Below are 16,639 nucleotides of genomic sequence, written 5' to 3' on the forward strand. Positions count from 1 at the left end.
CTTCAAAGGTACTTCAGAGGCTCCTCTGTTCTCAATTTGCAGTATTTCTAATATCCTAGTACAGTGATGGCTATCCTTTTTGCCATCACATGCCAAAAGCCGGGGGGACCACGGGAGGGGGTCACACATGTGAGTGCCCACATCCATAATGCAATGCCCCTGCATGCCACGTCCCCTGCGCATGCACATGTGACCCCACCATGCTTCCCCAGGCTCCCCCACTCATGCGCGGGCAGCCCCCCACTCCCCCCACCCACTGCACATGTGCGGGCGACCCCCTGTGCTCCCCCGCTCTCCAACAGATGTGTGTGTGACCCCCCATGGCCCATTTTGGGCCTGGCAAGCCTCTCTGAAGCCTCCTGGGACCAAAAATGAGGTGCAGGGAGGGCGCTACACCCCCCGTGGCCCATTTTGGCATGGGGGGGTGCACCACTCCCGTCACAGTCCGCCACCCCCATGCATGTGTGTGAGACCCCCTCCTGCCCCCATGCATGCATGCACATCTCCCACATGTGTCCTGCCCCTGCACCAGAGACCCAAAAATCAGCTGCCCAATGGGAGCCACACATGCATGTGTGGTGGAACTGAGCTGGGTGATTTTATTTATTTATTTTATTTATTATTCATATTTGTATACCGCCCTATCTCCCGAAGGACTCAGGGCAGTGTACAGCCAAAGTAAAACACAGAATATATACAGTTAAAAATTTAAAATGAACTATTACTATCGGCCGATAATTAAAACATTTAAAAATTTAAAATGAACTATTACTATCGGCCGATAATTAAAACATTTAAAAATTTAAAATGAACTATTACTATCGGCCGATAATTAAAACATTTAAAAATTTAAAATGAACTATTACTATCGGCCGATAATTAAAACATTTAAAAATTTAAAATGAACTATTACTATCGGCCGATAATTAAAACATTTAAAAATTTAAAATGAACTATTACTATCGGCCGATAATTAAAACATTTAAAAATTTAAAATGAACTATTACTATCGGCCGATAATTAAAACATTTAAAAATTTAAAATATTTAAAATATTTAAAATATTTAAAATATTTAAAATATTTAAAATATTTAAAATATTATTAAAAGCCCAGGTCTTGTCGGAGTCAGTGAAGTTCTAGGTTTTCTAATCCCATAAAATAATAAATAATAAAATAGTTAATTACCCAGTGTTTTAACTGATTTTTATTATGGCTTGTTTCTAATTAACCTAGCAACCCAATAACTTAATTTTGTAGAATCTTTTTAAATATGGTTGGCTTTCAAAGGTTAATTTTTCTGAATGGATTTTATGTTAGAGAAGCTCTATCATATTAGAGTTATACTATGTTTTTTATAGCAGTCTTTAAGGTCTTTGAACACCAAAACAGAAATATTTTATTCTGGGAAGAGACACCTAGACTTAGGAGTGTAATCCTTTGCATATCTACTCAGAATTGAACCTTCTTTAAATCAGATTTCCCAGTAAGTGTGAATGGCTGGAATTGCCAAAGGCTGGAATTTATGGGGCTCTGTTCCTAAACACAATGACACCGACATGATATTACATGTGTATTGACATCACAATGCAAACACCATTTAACATACTTTGATCGCAATATTGTATATAAGTATATACTGGTCTGAGTTTGCATTGTGGCATCATAACCTTCATTTGTAACCTTTTGCTATATCTAACTGCGTCTATGCTGTAATCCATGATTATTATTGTTACACATGCAACATGTAAAATCACAGTTGCCAGATCTTGAACTAGTGTTCATATACATATGCATCATGTTCTTCCCAACAATTTAGGACATCATAATGTGTCTGTGTAGTGTCTGAGTAGATCTAAGCAGTGTCGCCTTTTGTAATTGACCAATGGAAATTTTGCACTTGACTGATGATGGTTTTGTCAATGCCATTGGTGTTCAAGTGGTGCTTCAGATGTTTCAGGACTGCATTCAAGGAGCCTATTATTATAGGTACTGTATTTGCCTAATTTTGCCAAAGATGTTCTATTTGCAGTGTTTTGTATTTTGTTACCTTTTCAAGTTTTTGCTCTTGTTGTTTCCATATATTGCCACTTTCTGAACTTTTTTATGTTTCTTATTGAAGATTTTAAGTCTGGTGTTATGTGTCTGGTATTTGTTTGTTTGAATTCTAAAATCCCAAAGCATATTAGCTTCTTCATTTTCTATTACTTTATTTATTTTGTGATCCCATCAGTTCTTGCTTTCAGGCAAGTGGTATTTCTTACAGATATTCTTATTAATCATTATTGTTCCATTCCATTGTTAGTCTGTGTGATATTCTTGCAATAGAATAGAATAGAATAGAATAGAATAGAATAGAAGAGAAGAGAATAGAATACAATAGAATTGAATAGAATAGAATAGAATAGAATAGAATAGAATAGAATAGAATAGAATAGAATAGAATAGAATAGAATAGAATAGAATAGAATAGAATAGAATAGAATTTTTTATTGGCCAAGTGTGATTGGACACACAAGGAATTTGTCTTGGTGCATATGCTCTCAGATTGCATAAAAGAAAAGATACCTTCATCAAGAATCATAAGGTACAACACTTAATGATAGTCATAGGGTACAAATAAGCAATCAGGACACAATATCAGTATAAATCATAAGGATACAAGCAACAAAGTTACACTAGTAAGCAGAAGGAGATGGGTGGTGGAAGTAGCTGGCTAGGTGGTCTATAGCTCCTTCAGCTTCTTTGCAGAGGAAACATTTTTTGTCAGTTGCTATCTTCTCAGTTCTGGTTTGTATGCATTTGTTCATAAGGCTTGGCCTTGTGCAGCCAGAGTTGGCAACTTTGTATGTCTTTTTCTTCAATTTTCCTGCTCTTAGTCATTGCCAAGTCTTATTGTTATCTGCTTGGCCTGCTAGGGGTGTGTGTGTGTGTGTGTGTGTGTGTGTGTGTGTGTGTGTGTGTGTATTAGTCATATACTCTGCCTTGCCAGATCCCTTTTCTAATCTTCAGTTTTCATGTTGCAGTAATTTCTATGCATTTTCTTCTTCAATAGCCTTCAGATATTGTTAATGATCCAGGACTGTGAGTGGTGTGTGTAATACAGTCAGCTGAGGCCAAATAATTTCTGACACACACACACACACACACTGTATTTTTCGGAGGATAAGATGCACCTTTTTTCCCAAAAATAGAGGATAAAAATCTAGGTGCATCTTATACTCCGAATGTAGCACCACCCAGCTTCTCAAACGGACATTTCAGAGGCTGAAAAAAGCATCAGAAATGAAGCTTCAGAAAAGAAACCTCCAAACAGAGCTTCAGAAAAAAAAAGCCTCCAAACAGAGCTTCAGAAAAAAAGCATCCAAACAGAGCTTCAAAGGCTTTTTTTCTGAAGCTGTTTTGGAGGTTTTCAGAGGCAGAAAAAAAAGTTTTTTCTGAAACAGAATTTCAGAAGTTTCAGAGGCAGAAAAAAAAGCAAAAAAAAAAAAAAAAGCAAGGCACAGAGCTCACAACCAAGGAACCTGTTGCTAAAATTCAGCTCTGGAACAACTGATTGGGGATATTCCGGGAGGCCGATCCACCTGCCAATCAGCTTTTTTCTTATTTTCCTGCCCAAAATCTAAGGTGTATCTTATACTCCAGTGAGTCTTGTACTCCATACCCATGCAATACTCTATATTGCATGGGTCAGAGGACAGTTGAGAAGATGTCTGCAGAACCCTCACATTCTGGATATAAACTGTTTCAACTCCTACAGAGCATTGCAAGCCAAAACAACTGGACGCAGAGACAGATTTTTCTCTCATTCCATTACTCTGCTGAACACCTAATTCTCACAGTACTTTCTAATATCTATGTGTATTTTTCTATATGTAACATTATTATTTATCCTACTTATTATTTTTCTTACTCCATCCTCTTATTGATATTATTGTTATGATGATTATCATTATTCTGTTAGTTTGTATGAGAGCTTCAGCACCGGAAAACATCCCTCGTGTGTCTAATCGCACTTGGCCAAATAAATTATTCAATATTTCCTCCACTGACTTTGGATTTTAAGCTCTTTTTCACTCTTACAATGTACTTCTAATCTTTTTCTAGACTTCAGTGCCCTTGATTTTGTCAGCTTGAAGGATGCTCAGCTATTTGTAGTGATGACTTTCATCCAGACTCTTTATGTTATTTACTATAGGCGTCTTGATTCATTCAGTTTTCACTATTTTTCCCCGTATTGATGATGTGGGTGGCACATTGTCCAGTCCAAACTCCATTGTAATATCTTGACTCTATATACAGAGTGTTTAATAGTGATTCTGTTTCAGGTGGCATTTTTCCATTAAGCTTCAGGTTATGCATGTAAAGGAGGGGAGATAGCCTGACAGATGTTTTTCCTATTTAATAATTTAATTTGTTCAGTATTTGTTCAGTATTGTTGACAAAGGAATCAGGGCAATAACAAAACAATAGTGATGACGATGATGATGACTTACCTTAAAGATTCCTCTCTTGATACTAACCTCTGCTAGTCTATCAGCATTGCATTATAAATTGTGTCTTCCTATTGTAATTATAAAAGTGAACAATTATTTGCATAAATCATGTTATCATAAATGGGTTCCCCTCTGGCAAATCCACTGCCAAACTAAGCAAATAAAAATAATTTCAAATGTGAATTATTCATTGCCTTTTTACCCATACAACTAATAAGAAAAATGTAAAACATGAAACATATGGAGAAGAACAGTAAAAAAAATAAGAGAAACATACAAATCCAATATTGTATAACAACAAAAATATACAGGTTTTCAAAATTTGTTGCAACTACAGCTTCTATGAGTTTTAGTTATATAAGAAAATTATGTTAGTGGTAAACTCTGCCTTAATATGCAAGTCATTCTTATGTTTGCTGTCAAATGTATATTTTGCTCTTAACCTGTCTTTGCAGTATTTGTATCCATTGTTAAATGCTAGTTCTTTTTCTATGATTCAATATTCACATGGTTTATTCAGAGTAGCACTTCCCAAACAAAAGCTAAGGCAACAGAAATGTAGCTCAAAAGTTTAAATGTATCCTTAGGAAATGACTCCCTTCCTATTTCTTTGACCAGAATGTCTTTTAATTTAGAGGTACTAAAAAAAAAATAGCTTGTTGTTTTGTACAACCCAAAGATGATGTTGTTTTTTTTTAACTTTGCTTATAGTTCATTCTTTATACTGTAGGATGCAATCACTTTTTTTTACGTTCTTTGTTTAATTCATTCACAGCGCCTTGTGGAGGCAATCTGACGGGATCATCAGGTTTTATTCTTTCGCCAAATTTCCCACATCCTTATCCCCATAGCAGAGACTGTGACTGGACTATTACTGTTAATAATGACTATGTAATATCATTAGCTTTTATCAGGTAAGTATCTGCTTAGTAAAATTTCAATAATATACTTACTGAATATTTCTTTGTTTTCCCAAGTGTGCTTCTTCAAAAGGCAACTGGACTTTCTTTGTTTTTCCTTGAAGATGTTTCGCTTCTCATCCAAGAACTCCAGAACAGAAGAAGCTTCTTGGATGAGAAGCAAAATCTCTTCAAGGAAAAAAACAAAGGAAGTCCAGTTGCCTTTCGAAAAAGCATTTCTGGGACTACCATGTCCTGGATCAGGGGTCTCCAACCTTGATCCCTTTAAGACGTGTGGATTTCAACTCCCAGAGTTCCCCAGCCAGCTTTGCTGGCTGAGGGACTCTGGGAGTTAAAGTCCACATGTCTTAAAGGGACCAAGCTTGAGACCCCTGTCCTGGATGACTGAGAATCTCCATAGACATCTGTTTTGTTTTGTTTGTTTGGTAAGCCTGATAAGATAAAGTTAAAGGTAAATGTTCCCCTCGCACATACGTGCTAGTCATTGCTAACTGCTTTTCAAATCCAAGCACTGTTAGCTTCCAGAGTAACACATTTAATAAGGTTATCAGAAAATTTTGTCTCTGTTATTATCAATACAACTATTGAGATATTTGCTTGAAAAATTGAGAATTATACATTAAGACTCCTTGTACTTCAGAACTTGGAGAATGATTGTATCATTGTATTTAATTTCTACCCTGTTCGTTTGTCAACTATTTCTAGACAGCCTAGAAAATTCATTGATAGCAATAAATCTAAGCCTCAAAATTAAAGCTTTTCTGCTGTTCTTTATATCCTGGTATGAATATTTATTGTTCCATCAATACTAAATATCTATAGCAAGGCAAAAATGAATAGCCTAGAACACAACTACATCAACTGGGGAAAAGTATTTGTTTTATTTATTTGTTTACTTAAACATTATTTCATTTCTTATTATATTTCTTGTCTGCCCTTTAGTTTAAAGTCCCTGAGCAATATCCAATTAAAAAAAAATAAGGCAACACAATTAATGTGCCCAGAAATAGTACAGGGAATGAATTATGCCAATCAATAAAAGCCAGCCAAGCCATAAAAAAATAGAATTGAGCAGCTATTATGAGAATGTTAGGTATCTTGGGGAAAATCTTTAAACCAATAAGATGCCAAAACTGACGTGTGATGATTTGCCTGTTTAGAGAATTTAGGACATTTTATAAGTGAAATATTACTTGTAAATATATTGTTTTGTTGTTTTGCTGAAGACTTGGGGGAATTTGAAAGATTTAGATCTAGGACTGTTAGAAGAGTGGCAATAGGCACTCAATTGTTTTCCAGAAATTCCTTAATTATAACATTTGTAATCCTCAATGGCTTTGCTCAGCCCTTTCAATCTATGCATTCTAAATTTTCCACTATTAGGCAATTTTAAAGAGTAAAAGAATCAAGGTTAACATCCCCTTTACTTATACTGCAATATTGACACAAGAAATATAGTTTTCCCCACTTCTAAGAAATTATAGTGTCAACTAGTAAATTTGAAAGAAGTAAATAGCCTTAAACAGAAGCATGGTGCCAGGTATGTGGGTGGGTATAATTAATAAATTACATAAAGTCAATCACCTAGTTAATAAGTGCTACCCTTCTTGTGAGAGGCAAAACAGGTTTACCTTACTACTATAAATGGGATTATGATTAAGAGGGATTTTATTTGTTTTGTTTTATTTTTCAGAATGTTACTTGGTAAAATTATCCCTTCTCGTTTGTATTAATTAGTAATTGTTTATGTAATGTAGGTTTATTTGCAAAACAGATTTAGTGAAAATAGAAGACATATTTACTATTTGTAGTTTTAGGAGTGAATTGGATCATCCAGATTCCTGAGAAACCTTCTCCCTTGTTGTTTTCTGAAGTGCATCCATGGTGTGAATACAGAATTTGTGCTTCTGGTTCTGTCCCTTATATAATAATTTTAGTGTAATCCTGCCTTCCAGTATCCAATGTTATGTTGCAGAAATTGTAGTTGATGATTGCTGTTGCATAAAGGCTAAGAAACACATTGAATTTGAATAAAAGCTAATCCTCTACTTATGATCATAATTGAGCCCAACATTTCAGTTGCTAAGCAAGTTGCTAAATGAGTTTTCCCCCATTTTACCACCTTTGTAGCCACAGTTGTTAAGTGAATCACTGTAGTTATTAAGCTAGTAACACAGTTGTTAAATGAATCTGGCTTACCCCTTGACTTTGTTTGTCAGAAGGTTCGAAAGGTAAAATTAGACTTTATTGTCACTTTGAATGGACACTATTTTCATACATTAAAATGAAATTTCATTGCATACAGCTCTCAAAGGGTTACCACCTCCAATATACACTACATTAACATGATAAAATAAACAAACAAATAAATAAATAATACAAAATCATGCATATATCCACATATATTATGAGAAACAATACAATCTAATTCAGATGTATACATGTACGTGGGCGAGAAAAATTTTGTGAGTTTACCAGACGGATGACGTAGGAACAAAGATATTACAGAATCTTGTAGTAATGCTAGAAATACTTCAGAACCTCTTCCCAGGGGGAACAACAGAAACAGATCATAAAATGAGTGTGTGGGGTCTCTAACAATGCTTTCAGTTCTAAGCACATAGTGCATCTAAGTAGTATCCTGAATAACAGGAAGTGAGCTTTCTATAATCTTCTTGGCTGTCCTTACCACTCTCTATAGGGACTTTCTATCTGAGGCAAACCAAACCAAACCAAACCAAACCAAACCAAACCAAACCGTGATGCAGTTTGTTAAAATATTTTCAATTGTGCCTCTATAAAAAGTGACTAGGACAGAAGGAGAAAGATGTACTTTCCTCATCCGATGCAGGAAATGAAGACGCAATGTGATCACATGACCCTGGGATATTGCAACGGTTATAAATGCATGCCAATTGCCAAGTAAGGGTGACTTTTGATCACAAGACCATGGGGATGCTGCAAAAGTTGCAAGTGTGAAAAATGGTCACAAGTCACTTTTTTCAGGGCCATTGTAACTTTGAACGGTCAGTAAATCAATGGCTATATGTCAAGAACTATTTGTACCATATTATATGGCATGAGTAGCTGCTGGTGTCAGTTCCTTGTGGGCAATGATACCAGAAATAGATAGGGCAATATAAACTGAGATGAATGCCATGCTGTACAGGAACAGGTGAATAGGAAGGAAGCAATATGAATCATGCCGAGTATTTATGATGCTACATAATCCAGTTCATAAAGGTTTAATGCAGACAATTTGTATCTTTGGCTCCTATGCTAAAATAGGTTTACAGCTTTTGGGAGAGATGAATGTATGAAATTAAAGGGAAATGTCATCGTCAGATTAAGAGTCCATTTTATAAACCACATATTTACATACCACCAAGGCTTAGGCGAACAATGCTGTCTTAGTTATTAAATGTTGTTTGTTCAAATTCTCAAAGATAGTCCAGGATCTAAAGCAAAGTTGAAGATCAAACAAAGGAAATCTATTAACCGTAGTGCCTTTTCGGATCTACAAAGGATAAAAAGAATGAAGTATTTTTGAAAGAAAAAAAACCCAATAAAAAGGTCACCTCAAATTTTTTGATGGAGGAAATGATGATGATTAAAAAGATGCCCAGAAATGCATAAATTTGTAAGAAAGAAAAAATAATAATCATGTTTTAATTTTCTACCTGACGCATTAAATATTACTTTTCTACTCTCCAAAAACCAAAACAGAAAAACAACAACAACAATCAAATGCATTTTTTGGAAGGAAACTGACATTTTTATGCCAACATTCAAACGAAATTATGTGGATATTTATTCAATCCATATCCCCACTTTCCTTTGGGAGCTGAAGATGATGGACATAAGCTATCCTTCTCAAGATTTTCTCATAACTAAACCTGAACCACACTAGTTCTCATCAATTCTCTCCAACTAATATTCAAAAGATTATATGAATGATAAACATTCTATTTATAGATAAAAGAATAAAATCTGACAAGCATTTTTAATGTAACTCCAGTGCAACTGGAGAATTCTTTCCTTATTAAGATATGCAAGCAAATATAAGGTTGCTGCAGATTGACATTTAGAAGACAGTAATTATATCTAATGGTTTGAATTCATGTTTATAGTTACACTAAAAATAGAACCAATAACAATGGTGAATACTTAAGATTAAGTATTAAGTATAGTTAAGACTTATTTCCATAATGCCAATGGTCTACATGAATTATTGCACAAGCAATATTTTTATCTAATGTGATGTGCTTATTTTATTATATTTTTTAAAAATATTTTACAGCTTCAGCATAGAACCAAATTATGACTTTCTCTACATCTACGATGGGCCAGACAGCAATAGCCCTTTAATTGGAAGTTTTCAAGATAGCAAATTGCCAGAGAGAATAGAAAGCAGTTCAAATTCAATGCATCTGGCTTTTCGAAGTGATGGATCGGTTAGTTTTACTGGGTTCCATTTGGAATATAAAGGTAAGTAATTGTAATTCTGTTGTTAATGTGGGTCATAGATGTTGAACACTTGATCCAGCATAATTCCTTTACAATTCCTATTTGCAATTCCTATTTGCATTAAATCAAACATCAAGTCATTTTGCTTATCTATCTTTTTTTTTCTTTTTACCTTATTTGCGACTTGTTTAATTCTCATTTTATGTGAAATGATTGCTTACTTACATTAGTTACTTATGGTACTTACATTAAATGGTTATAGGCAGTCCCTAACATATTACAAGTTGAGGCTGGAATGATGGTCATAAATTATTGTGGTCATTAAGTAGGTCACCATCTGACCGTGCACTATTTTATGAACATTATGTGAATGCAATGGTTATTAAGCAAATCTGTTTTACCCAATCAGCATTTTTTTTGCCTGGAAACCAGGCCTAAACAGCAGAAACCAGCAAAATATGCCAAAAAGTATGGTCATATGACCATAGAAACCTGCAAATGACTGTAAATTAGAGCCAATGTCTAAATACCAAAATTAAGATCATATGGTTGCAGCCATTGGAACTCTGAAATTAGGTTATAAGTACTTTTTGTGGGTCTGTTGTAACTTTCAACAGTCTTTAAGTAAGTAGTTGTGAAGGAAGGATTAACCTGTTTCCCAAAAAATAAGACTCAACTGGAAAATAAGCCTTAGCATGATTTTTCAGGATGCTTGTAATACAAGCACTTCCCTTAAAATAATCCCCAGTTAAGTTTGTCAGCCAGATGGATGCATTTAGTATCTTATTTCCCTGAAAATAAGACCTAACTAGAAACTAAACCCTAAATTGTCTTTTGGAGCAAGAATTAATATAAGACCTGGTCTTATTTTTGGAGAAACATGGTACTTATTAAAAAGCTCTTAGATTTTAAAAATATCATACTGTGATGACATTCTCAGGACCTCACTGTTTTTGGTATTGTGACAAAAGCATGTCACAGTATTATAGCATTGTGCTGCAAACTCTGGTTCTTGTGTGTGGCCTGTAGCCTCAAAACACAGATAGAAAAGAGACAAGCATTAAACTACCACAACACTGCTTTCATCAGTCTGAGCCTTATATTGCCCCACAGTATAAGTTTTTCTGTTAGAAATCATAGGAAAAAAATGGTGGGAAATAAAAAGAATGAAACACTCTATCCTTTATAAGAATTTTGATTACTTTGTGTTTTTTGTTTTATGTTTAAAGGAAAATTGGTGGTGAGAGAAAAGGAAGTCATTAGAGCATCTTAATCTTGGGAACACAAGGGAAATAAAGATCTAAGATGCTTTTGACATCTTTCTTTGCAAAGATTATTTTGGACTACCTGATGGCATAACATGTACTTTGAAAAAAGAAATGATGCTTATAATTGTTTTGCTCGGTATGCCATATTTTAAAAATTCAGTACATCAAATTACCGTAAATGTTGTGTTCTAACAGCAGTGTTGTCTTTTCCCTTTGCTCAAATTAAAGCCAAGTTACGCGAGTCATGCTTTGATCCTGGGAATATTATGAATGGCACAAGACTTGGAATGGATTATAAACTGGGATCGACAGTCACATATTATTGTGATGCTGGCTATGTTCTTCAAGGATACTCTACACTTACTTGTATTATGGGAGATGATGGAAGACCTGGATGGAACAGAGCCTTACCTACTTGCCATGGTAAGATTTTGAGAAGACTTTTAGTGTTTGTTCACTCACTCACTTACCCACCCACCCACTCACCCATCCATCCATCCATCCATGATGGTGATGCTTTTATGGGTGCATTATGAAATGTATGACTTACATAGGGATTCACATGAAATATTGTTTTTCTCCTTTGTTTGTTACCTTCATGTGCTGGTATGTATTGCATCAGAGGGGTTCTTAGCAGAGGTGGGTGTCACATACTGTAACAACTGGTTCACCCAGAACTGAAAATGTGAGGCACGTGGTATTGAAAAAATGGCAATTATATGGGATATGATAGTGCCAGGGTGGGTGGGTGGGTCCAGCCGTTGGTCAGAACTACCAGTTTGCCCGAACCGGTCCGAACCGGCAGCAGCTCACCACTGGTTCTTATGAATACAACACAAAAGTATTCTTCACCTATTTTACATTCAGTCATCTGGAATGCTGTCTCAAACAACAAGAACACAGATGAGACAGATGGGTGGGAGAACAAGAAAATAATTGTACATATTTTCTGGAAAAGCATCAATAACCCTGATGTTGGAGGAAAGTCAGTGTTCTCACTGGAATTTAGATGATCACATCACAAAATACTCTAACGCTGGTCACCCAATGGAACTAGGCCTCAGACAATTCTATGTTTAATCTGAGAATTTTTAGTAGATAATACTTAGAGTGCTCAGTCATCAGAAGTTTAGTATCATGAGTAGCTGGAAGAAATGGAATTTGCATTGTACCAACCAGAGGTGGGTTTCAGAATGTTCTGACCAGTTCTGGAGAATCGGTAGCAGAAATTTTGAGTAGTTCGGAGAACTGGTAGTAAAAATTCTGATTAGCCCACCCCCATCTATTCTCTGCCTCCTGAGTCCCAGCTGATTGGGAGGAAATGGAGATTTTACAGTATCTTTCCCCTGCCATGCCCACCAAGCCACACCCACCAAGCCATGCCATGCCCACCAAGCCACAGAACCAGTACTAAAAAAAATTGAAACCTACCACTGGCCTACCAACTATCTAAGCAGCTTTTTCAACATGCTGCCCACGATGATTACTTGAACTACTAAAATTATGTCATTATATATCAGAACTCAAAGAATCATTACGTACCATTTCATTGTATTTCATAACTCAAAAAGATTGAAATTCTGAAAGGACCTTAGTTAGGTATTATATCTTTGTTAATAGACACATTTTTTCTTCAGTTAGAATAACTGGGTTTTCTGAGGTAAGGTCAGTTGGGACACAAATCAGTGGCAAAGCATGAATACTATGAGGACCATTCAAACTATGGTATCCATTCAAACATTTTTATAAATCTATAGATATTTTAGGCAGGAAAGGGCCTATCTTTATGAAACTCAGCTTAAAATTGTTTATCTTAATGGTTGCTGTGATTAATTTTGGAAACCAATAGCTAGATTGAAACAGGGCAGAAATATAAAATTTGTAACTACCGGTTCTGTGGGCATGGCTTGGTGGTGGTGGGGGTAATGTGACTGGGTGAGTGTGGCCAACTTTTTTTTTTACTTTTAAAAGCATTTTTTCTACAACCTCTTCAGCCGAAGAGGTTGTAAAAAAATGCTTTTAAAAGGCTCTGACGATCCCAGCTGAGTTGCCTGATCATCAGAGGTTTTTGTTTTCTTTTAAAAGCATGTTTTTTTGCCTTTAAAAGAAAAATAAAAGCCTCTGACGATCAGGCAACTCAGCTGGGATCATCAGAGGAGCCTTTTAAAGATTTTTTTTTACAACCTCTTTGGCTGAAGAGGTTTCAAAAGCCTCTGACGATCCCGGTTGAGCCCCACAATCATCAGAAGTTTTTTATTTACTTTTACTTTTAAAAGAATTTTTTCGGTCGAAGAAAAGGTAGGCATGGGCAGGGATTTTTGCTACCGGTTCTCCAAACCACCTGCCGCCATCGCTACCAGATCAAGCGATCCGGTCCAAACCGGGAGCATTTCACCCCTGGATTGAAAGCTTTAAAGCTTCCTTGCAAAAGTACCTTTTATATTCTCTTCCTCATATTGTTTGGACTAGATTCCTTTTTAAAATTACATTTAAGGTATGGGCTGAAATTTTTAAAAAGGCCTTAAAACACTTATTTTTCTTTGGGCCTTTATGAAGGAAACATTTTTTATTTTCACAGCATTGCTTACTGATGTAAATTATAGTGGTGTAGGAATTACATTTTTAAAAATTTATTATTTGAACATTATTGTATTGATGGTAGTTTGTACTGTGCTGTGATTCATATTGCTTTTCTTATACAGCAAAAATACCACTATTAAATAAAGACCTGTGATTCTAGTTAATTTATTATAAGAGGTCAGCAATTATTTTTTGCAGAACTCGATATGCCTAGTTTAATGAAAAGAAGGACTAGGGGAGACATGATAGCAGTGTTCCAATATCTCAGGGGCTGCCACAAAGAAAGGGGAGTCAAACTATTCTCCAAAGCACCTGAGGGTAGAACAAGAAGCAAAGGGTGGAAACTAATCAAGGAGAGAAGCAACTTAGAACTAAGGAGAAATTTCCTGACAGTTAGAACAATTAATAAGTGGAACACTTGCCTGCAGAAGTTGTGAATGCTCCAACACTGGAAATTTTTAAGAAAATGTTGGATAACCATTTGTCTGAAATGGTGTAGGGTTTCCTGCCTGGGCAGGGGGTTGGACTGGAAGACCTCCAAGGTCCCTTCCAACTCTGTTGTTGTTGTTGTTGTTGTTGTTGTTGTTGTTGTTGTTGTTGTTGTTATTATTATTATTATTATTATTATTATTATTATTATTATTATTATTATTATTATTTCTGGCTCTGGGCAATATTGCACAGATACTGATTTGGCTTCTATGGCCCCTTCTGATGGCTTTCTCTTGGAAGATGAGGATGAGTAAATGATACCTATGAAACTACTGTATCTGGGAAGCCATGGTCCAGTGCAGAAATTGAAAAAGAACTATCTCAAAAAGCCTGACTCAAACATCCACACCAATTTCTTTGGCAAAAATGATGAGCTCTTGGAGACTGCCAGGATTAAACATCAAGGGCTAATGCAAGACCATACTGAGAATAATAAAAGGAAGACTAAGGGAAATGTGGGATGAAGTGGGATGAGGTGAACTCTAATATAGAAAGCTTTCTATATTTGCTTTCTGGGGCAAAAAGACACTAATCCTGGTATTGTTTATTGCAGCTTTGCCTTATATGCTAAAGACTAATTCAACTTATTTTACTAGGGCCTCTGAACCTTGGCCTGACTCTTTGTTATATAGCACTTAGCAATAGCACTTAGACTTATATACTGCTTCATAGTGCTTTACAAACATCTCTAAATAGCCTGTAAATAGTTTACAGAGTCAGCAGAATGACTCTGGGTCCTCAGTTTACTGAACTCAGAAGGTTAAAAGATGGAGTCAACCTTGAGCCGGTCAGAATCGAACTCCTGACAGTGAGCAGTGAGAAGTCAGTTAGCTTTCAATTCTGCATTCTAACTACTGCACCACCACGGCTCATATACTATGCCTCATCTTCAGGGCTTACAATACAATTAGCAATTTCTCTGCTATCTTGGCCTAGGGTTTGATTACATTTGTCCTATCCCCATTTCATGAAGTATTTCAGATTTCAATAGAAGATAATACAGTATGTGTAGCTTGGGGTTGAATTGTGGAGTCTTAATTGCAGTCTCAGCTTGGCTGTTTGACTACAGAGTACAAACAACAACCAAGAGAGAACCAAGAATGTCACATCTGTCATATTTCCTTGGTCTTTGTGTATGTGACTATACACAAAGCAAGATAGGTATGTCCTTTTACAGAATTGCTAAAACTTGATCATCCATCATCTTTTAGCATTTTGATAGGATTAAATGAGATTTTGACATTTGTGCATATTTTACAAGGGTGGATGTTTTTGCTATCTGCTCCTAAGCAAATTTGTAAGCCTGTAACTTATGTGCTGTGACATTCTGGTGCCACTGAACTTGCATTTTTATGTAAGTACCTGACATTTTACTTCTGACCACAAAGAGTCAGTTTCCACATGGCAGAATTGCCCTGATTAAATCAGCAAGACAGGTAATGCTACTGAAATGCAAAGAATCCAAGTAATAATCTATGATTATAGACAGGAAACAATGATAGATAGATGATAGATAGATAGATAGATAGATAGATAGATAGATAGATAGATAGATAGATAGATATGTACTTACTTTGAATCCTCATTACCCATAAATTTCAATTCATGACCTATAAATTGTACAGTAAACCAAATACTGTCTTCATCAATTCAATATCCTACCATAAAGTTTTGAAAAAATGTATTTCCCCCTAAATTAAACTAAGGAGAGAAAAAAAAGGAAACATATGTACTTTAAACCTTTCTCCACTTTGCCTGAAGCTAAGTCCTTATTTTATATGTCCTTTTTGAAGCCTTTTTCATAAGAAAGTAACACAAAGGAAGTCCATAGTCTCATTCTATCACGAATGAATGCAAATATTAACCAAATAAATATACTGAATCATTTGACATTTCGTGATAGCTGTTAAAAACAAAATAATTAAAATTTGTACATTATATTTTTAACATAGGACAAAAGACATGTAATTTCTTTGTCAGCGTCATCCAGTGTACTTACTTTCAATCACACTATATAAGTTTTACTTTTCATGAAGCTATTATTTATTGTTTATGTTAGTTCTTTATTGCTCAGTGTGGTGGAAAACCCATTTCATGCTAAGAAGAATTTACATCATTTTGCAATTCTTGCTGAGTCCAAAGGCAAAAATGCCATACATTTTTCTTCCATTTTTAATATTAAGTCTACCACTTGTTATTTATTTTGGGAAAGAAGAATTATCTCTGAGAGACTACCATTCACAACTGGCTGACAAGTATTTATTCTTGCAAATATGTACAAAACACAAAGTACTCCTCATTAGAATTATAAATATATATATATATCTGTAAACTGCAGAGTACTTGCAGTTGCTAGTAATATGTTTATGGCCTGCATTCTTAGGCAAAAAATATTATAAATATGAATAATAACTTTTC

The 16,639-nt window shown here is 35.4% G+C and overlaps 1 protein-coding gene across 1 annotated transcript in view; it reads left to right on the plus strand.

The window, feature by feature from the left end:
- Positions 1-16,639, plus strand: part of CSMD3 (CUB and Sushi multiple domains 3) — a 782,898-nt gene that overhangs the window by 549,845 nt on the left and 216,414 nt on the right. Inside the window, exons 29-31 of the mRNA XM_058175006.1 lie at positions 5,270-5,408; positions 9,715-9,902; positions 11,378-11,572. Of these exons, the coding sequence (XP_058030989.1) occupies positions 5,270-5,408; positions 9,715-9,902; positions 11,378-11,572 (522 nt within the window). The remainder of the gene's footprint in view (positions 1-5,269; positions 5,409-9,714; positions 9,903-11,377; positions 11,573-16,639) is intronic.

Source organism: Ahaetulla prasina, chromosome 3 (genome assembly GCF_028640845.1).
Source record: "Ahaetulla prasina isolate Xishuangbanna chromosome 3, ASM2864084v1, whole genome shotgun sequence".
In the NCBI taxonomy this organism is placed as follows: Eukaryota; Metazoa; Chordata; class Lepidosauria; order Squamata; family Colubridae; genus Ahaetulla; species Ahaetulla prasina.